Genomic DNA, 7,209 nt, shown 5'->3' with positions numbered 1-7,209 from the left:
GCTGAAAGGCAATAAAAAAAAGTTAAAAACAAGAAGTGAAGTCCGGAATTTAAATCCACAAAGGACTTCTAAATACCAAGACAGAAAGAAGACGATGACATCATTCAACCTCTTCATTTTTTATCAAACACATTGTAATATTTTCTATTTCTAGTTTATGTGTGTTTTAATTCCGGCTACTATAGGTAACTAAGCAAATTCATCCTCCTCTACAGGAGAATACTATGTAATAATAGTTTGTATGTTTGAATAAAAATCAAAGCTTTTGCCCATCTCATATATTATTATCAAATTGAACAACTTTACTATACAACATGAGGTAAGAAAGAAAACAGGGTTATGCTAGGTGTTGTTGAAGGAATTCATGACAGAAACCATCTGTTGCGACTGTGTGGTTAGGCTGTGAGGAGCAGTCCGTAAAACCTGGTGGATATAGCCCGACGGTACTCCGGTCAAAGAGGTAAACTGTTCAATTTATTATACAGAAGCACGATGGATCATAAAAAAAATCGATAATTTGAACATGGTATATAGGCTGGAAACCTTGCATAGCTGTATGCCTTTGGGCTGTATGCTTTTAAGAACAGACAATATAGATAAAACAATGTCACGTACCATAATTGTAAGGTTAAGGATATTTTTGGAAGTTTTAAAAAATTGGGGAGTTAAATCATAGATTTCAAGAGGTGGGAATAAAGAGAAAATTGAATATGAGAATGAGAAGTGATTGCCATGTTGCTCTTAAATTATAGTAGCAGGATATATTCAACCCTCTCTTTTTTTGTTTCTAAAATTAAATATATTATTCCCAATATGCTTTTCCTATAATTTCTTGACCACCAAAAGTCAGCTCATCCGATTATCCTTTATTATCTCTCCTCAGGGTATATATACACACAGACACATTATTAAATTCAGTGTTGAATCCGACGATGCTTTTTCCAAGATTCAGCGCTGCCTAGGAATCAAACCTAACCTAACAGCCACACTCACTCCAGACAGTTATTGACTATAATTTAACGGAGTTCCAGGTTTGTTTCTCAGATCCCTTTTATGTTTACTCTTCCCATTACTAGTCTCGGGTTTTAATTTTCTTACATTGCCATCTTCTTGTGTCGCCGCGAATTGATTGTTCAGTTATATTCCCAACTGGTTTCTGCTGTCTTCTGTTTCTTGATTGATAAAAGATAGATTAAGTTGTTATTTACCTGATTTTATTTAGCTTTATTATGTGAAATGTGATTTTAATTTGATTTTGATTGCTGTTTGGTGAGCCATATATGATTCTTTGTGAAACTGATTTGCAGATTAATTCTTTGCTGTGTTTTGTCCTTGAAGTGGGCGTGTTTGATTTGTACGTATTTTAGCTTAAATATGTTACATTTTCTTAATTATGCAAGTTGAATGATGGGCTACATTTTTCTTTCGGTTTTTAGTTTCATGCTTCTTGGATTTTGCCATTAGTTTCTTGTTCCTTGTTGGTTAAACCTTAAAATTTGTACATTTAGACATCCGATTAGATGTATTGACTGTTGAGGTGTAGTGATATGATCTTGGAGCAAGTGAAAACGGAGTTACTTTGTTTTTGGAGCGGGATTTTTCTTTAAGTTGCCAGTTTTATGGTTTTAATTGGAGCCGGGCTACTTCTCGTTGAATGTAGGTTATTTAACCGAAAGGTTACGGTGCACATTCAGCTTCTCGTATATGTTTGTAATTTTTGTCTTCGTATTATTTCAACTCATGGTGATCTTTCTCTCTCTGATTTCTATATCTTGCATTATGTTTTTGCCATAATAATCTTTATATTTTGGATGTGTGCTGTTTTTCTCCTATTAGCTGTTCTATCTTTGTGATGATCGAGTTCAAAGTTTATTTGCGTTATGAAGGAGAGGAAGTGAGTTAATTGAATGACTCAGGAAATAAGAAGTGGATACCATACAACTGGGAATTGATATAAAGTGTGTGCTCTTAGAAAATCCGCTTGCTTTGCCATCCAAAAGCTATGTGTACAGATTCATATATATACTCAAACTAGCCGTTTCTTGCCTTTTGATGAATGACCCGGTAGTTGGAATTCTAGTCCTCAAAAATAAATAAATAAGTCAAAACATGCAGTTATATCGTGAGAAACCTGCCGTGTTTTGGTTTTTCACTAGTTTATCGCATCTTAAAATTCGTTCGATGCTTATATGGTGATGGCTAATCCCCTTAGTTGAGTTCTTTTTGGCATTTGAAGAAGTATTTTTGAATTTTGGCCAATGGAAACATGAAGCAATTCAGATCCTAAACTTTGGTACTTTATGAATGTAATGAAATTTTACGGTCACTCTTGTATTAACATTAATAGCAGAACCAAATGCCTGACTTCAGCTGCATCATTTATCTTCAAGTACAGCCTTTACTCCTTTTATCCATGGTAGTCACTGCAGACGTTTTTCCCAAGCACGCATCCTACGGTTTTTCTTTTATTATAAAAATATTAATGAAAGGTATTTACTACTTCCAATATTTTAATCAGGTACAGGGCATCCAAAGACGACCCTGTTTTGATATAGTTCTTGCAGGACCAATATGAGTCTAGCGTGTCTTGTTTGCCATGGCGTAGAAAGTCCGTCACACTCCTTCAGAAGCTACTCCGCATCAAGTTCTGACCAGGGACGTTGTTCCGCAATCGCCAATTGCTTGATCAAGAAAACTTCATTACAACATCATAGAGCTAATCCGAGCATCACATCCTCTAAAGTGATGCCTCAACCTACAGTCCCAAGTACTGGGGTCACCTCGGGTGCCCCTCGACTGGTAAGAAGTCATGCTGTTAGAAGGGACCTTGTACGCGACTGGAACTTTGATGAAGTCTTGTTGGAACGTTAATCGAAAAAATCGTGAGCATGTGGAGTACGAAAACAAAGAAAGACCTTTGCCAACTTTTCCGCTAGTTCTTTGGTGTGGACTCCCCAGAATGGAGCTTTGGGTTAATCTCGGGTTCTTTTTTCCTACCATTCTGGTGTAAATCGATATTTAATTAGTACGACGATGTTATTTGTTTAAGGATTGAACTTTGTCTCCTTTAGGTGTGTGTGTGTGTGTCTATATATATATATATATATATATATATATATATATATATATATATATATATATATATATAATATGGCAAAAACTTATGTGAGACGGTCTCATGGGTCGAATTTGTGAGACGGATCTCTTATTTGAGTTATCCATGAAAAAGTATAAGTTTTTATGTTAAGAGTATTATTTTTTATTGTTAATAAGGGTAGGGTTGATCCGTCTCACAGATTAGTTACGTGAGACGGTCTCGCATAAGACCCACTCATATAATATTGTGACATACTATACATTTGTATTTCTTTATAAATCAAATATTTAAAATAAAATTTCAAAGAAAAGAGGACCCTTAAACGTCAACTATGGTATTTTAATTTATTTGTTTAATTTGGCCTAATTTTTATGTAAACGGATTTAAATATATCGGATGATATAAATCGAGAAAAGAAAATTTTTTCTTACTATAAGTAATTATTGTTAGTTAAATAAATCTATTATTTTATTCATCAAAAAGTAAAATACAATAAATATGAAATTCAAAATAATAATTAAAAATTCAACAAAATTATATTTTACAAAAAAATGTGATTCTTAAAATTAAATTTTAATATTGAAAGTATATGCACTTACTTACTAGGAGCAGGGACTGAATGTTTATACCCCACAGCCTTCTTCTTCCACCTCCGCCAGCCGCCGATCTTCTTGGTTGTCGCTGCTCGCCAGTCATTTCTGCTCCATTAGCCGGGATTGTAAGGATTTGGGTATATAGAAACGTTTACTACTCATTTTTCTTTTATATATACTAGAATTTTTTTTCTTTTTCTTTTCTTTCCTCAAGCTTAGGCTGAAATATGTATAAATATATGTATATATATTTTTGCATCTTTTAAAATATACTCATCAATTAATTATTTGAAAATCCAAAACACATTGCAAAACATAAAATCGTCAAACCAAAAATAAAACTAACATTTTTCAAAAATATCATATACTCTTAAATCATCTCAAAAACCACTCAAAAGCATAAAAAATCATAAAATCTTTAAAGTACTCTTAAATCATAAAAGTGCGAAAAAACTAGCAATAGTTCTCGGGTTATATGTACCATCAGTCCAGTCAGTTCAGACATCAAGTCCTTCAATATCATCAAAATTATTCTCACCGACGCCTTTCACACCTAATGAGTCTAATGACTCAGCAAACCTTAACCGTTATAACAAGTAATACATATATATCCACATGCAACAAAAATTACTTTAAAAAAAAAATAGTTTTTCATGAATATGCATACACTTTAAATCATTTTTTCTTTTATCATAACTTTTATTTTCATCATATACGAATATGTTTCACTTTATTAAATTCAAATAATTAATTGTGACTTTCGTATCAGCTATTGGTTGATTGATCAATCTTATGTATTATTATAATACCAGGCGGCGAGGACATCAGCGACACTCTCACCCGTCAATTGAGCCTTGGTCTTACATTTTATCATATTATCTCGTATTCATATTCGTATGAGTCACAATCAAATCACCTCCTTCAAAATCTTTTTATCATATCCATCACTTATAAAAATTCATGCACATATATCACTTTTCTTTTAAACCAAGCATGCAACACATCTTTTAGCATTTATCGTTTTCCATTATAAAACTTCATAATCTTTCAAAATAAGAATTTTAACATTCATTACAGCACTCAGGGCACTGCCAGAACATTTAACATTTTTCAGGTATAAAATAACCGTTTTGTCCTTGAAACCCTAACTTCCCAATTTACCATTGGATCTTAAAATGACAACCCGAATCCATCAACAAAAGTTACCATAATACCTTAAAATACATCCATAAATCTTATTAGACGTAAACTTAAGCTCCTCGACTAGTGTTAAGCCTAAATATCGAAAGCCCACCAATTATAAATGTTTGCAGAATATCAGAAGGCCCAATGAATAAAACCGTATAGTGGCGGTTGAAGACCATGATGGTGAAGTTGGCCCACGATCCACGTTGAACGATCGTGGAAAGTGATCAGACCGTTCCATGGAGTGTGACAAAAACTGAGAGGAAGGATCAGAAAAACTCCCGACAAAATCAACACAAAAATCTACATCAAAGCTCTGCAAAATTCTCTCAATTCTATGCATGTTTATTTCAATTTCTAGCAGTCAAGTATTTGAATTTTTTACATATTCCTTCAATTTTATTGTAGAATTTTGATCAAAATTCATAACAGCATATTTAAGTTTGATGTTGTCAATGGATTCTCTCTATAATTTCTGTATTTTTCTCAGTTTACACGTTTAGCTTTGAAGCCATTTCGAAGGAATTATAACTAACGATCGAATCGAGACTCGCAACACTTGATAAACGAAGTCAGATTAATTCACATTTGGCACGAACACGTGCCTAACATGCCCGCAAATTTCGTGATAAACAAGTTGGCACGCCCGGTGGGACACAATGCCTCCAAAGCGTACTGAGAAGAGTGAAGGAATTCCTCCATCACTGAGGAAAGGTCATCGCTCACAAGAAAATTTTCAGGAAACTGATGCAGAAGGAAGAACGGTTGAAAGGCTCGTACATCAGTTCGAGGAAGAAACTATGAAGGAAGGAATTGTTGTTTCTGGTGGTGATGGGTCTTCGCCGAACTTCATGTTGGCCATGGAGAAAAATATCCGCAGCGATCTCAAGGAAATGACTCAAACTTTCGCTACTGTCATGATGGAATTTGTGGCAGAAATGAAGGAATGGAGAAAGTCTGCAAAAGGCGAACTGGTTATACCAAAGAGTGATAAACTTCAAGAGAATGACGTCAAGCTGCTGAAAGATCAAGGCCAAGGATCAAGAGTTTCTCAGGCAGGTGAAAGTCACCGCTTGGGGGAAGCACGAATTTCTGAATCTGCCAGGGAAGGGAGATACACTCCTCCGCACAAAAGGGATGAGGAGTTGGGGTTGAACTTCCAAAACTACAGCAACAGTAAACAAATGGCTGGTAACGTGTTCTCTGTGACGTCTCCTAACTTACATCCAGGGATGTATGTTGATGGTGGAATGCGTGGATATTCAGTGCCAGGTTTGGGGAATAACACTCGGGGGCAATCTATCCTCCTCACCAGTTAAGACAAACTCCAACGTTGAATTTTGAGATGGTACGTGATGTGATTCAAGAGTTGTATGGCCCAGGAGTGAGGCCAATCGACCGACCAGAATTCCATAAACCATATCCTGATGTTCTGGATCGTGACAACCCTTATCCAAAAGTATACCGCATTCCAGATTTCACGTTATATTCCGGGGAAGACGGTCAATCCAGCATGGAACATGTGGCCAGGTTTACAATTCAGTGTGGGGAATTGGCAAATCTGGAGAACTTTTCTAATTACAAGTTACGTTTGTTCCCCAATTCCCTGACCAGTACTGCTTTCACATGGTATGCAACACTACCTCGAAACTCTATTATGACTTGGCACGATATGGAACATCAATTCTGTAGTGCCCAAAAAAAAAAATTCAGTACACGTATAACCTATGCATTTATTTAATTATTAGATCAATTATTTACTTTTAAATGAGTTTTAGTCATGCATAATTTATTTAAAATGCATTATTTTAAATTATTTACGTTTATGGGATGCACGTTAAAACATTTTTTTTCAAGTTTCATGTTCCAGGCGATTATTCGAGGCGGGATCGAGGAGGAGACCGGTGACGATTTTGGAAATTTTATGTGGTGTTTTATTTTAAGTTAGGAAGGGGCATTTTAAATAATTTATTTAGTTTAGCATTTTAAAATCCTTATTTATGTGCTTAATTATTTAAGAGTTTGAAACTTTTAAAATTAGCACTTTTGTGTGTGTTATTTGAATTAGGAATTTAATTGAAATTAGTGTGTACTTATTTCTAAGGAGGATTAACTATTAATTATTGGTTAATTCATTTTTAAACAATATTTTAACCCCCTAATCTAGCCACACACACACACTACACGATTTTCACACTTTTACACACACCTAACACACACACACACACACCGATACACACACACTCACACACATTCAGATTTTATTATTTTGAAAAAGAAGAAAGCTAGGGTTCTTGAGAGAAAAGCAGCCGCCCCCTTCCCCTTATCTTTCCA

General features: G+C 34.8%; 1 protein-coding gene across 2 annotated transcripts; it reads left to right on the top strand.

Annotated features, from left to right (window-relative positions):
- Positions 1 to 840: 840 nt before the first annotated feature.
- LOC140837423 (uncharacterized) lies at positions 841 to 3,241 on the top strand. Of its 2 annotated transcripts, none has more exons than XM_073203578.1 (2): positions 841 to 1,031; positions 2,525 to 3,241. In XM_073203578.1, exon 2 carries the CDS (start codon positions 2,572 to 2,574, stop codon positions 2,869 to 2,871), a length of 300 nt encoding a protein of 99 aa, XP_073059679.1. In that variant the 5' UTR covers positions 841 to 1,031; positions 2,525 to 2,571; the 3' UTR covers positions 2,872 to 3,241. The 2 variants fall into 2 exon arrangements, with proteins under 2 accessions (XP_073059679.1, XP_073059678.1); XM_073203577.1 differs by having other exon boundaries at positions 849 to 1,031; positions 2,519 to 3,241.
- Positions 3,242 to 7,209: the final 3,968 nt, after the last annotated feature.

Source organism: Primulina eburnea, chromosome 7, assembly GCF_022965805.1.
Source record: "Primulina eburnea isolate SZY01 chromosome 7, ASM2296580v1, whole genome shotgun sequence".
NCBI classification, from domain to species: Eukaryota; Viridiplantae; Streptophyta; class Magnoliopsida; order Lamiales; family Gesneriaceae; genus Primulina; species Primulina eburnea.
This window is presented reverse-complemented; position numbering and strand designations above follow the sequence as displayed.

Excerpts from the sequence above, each read along its gene's own strand:
- LOC140837423 (XM_073203578.1), top strand. The coding sequence starts at position 2,572 with ATGAGTCTAGCGTGTCTTGTTTGCCATGGCGTAGAAAGTCCGTCACAC.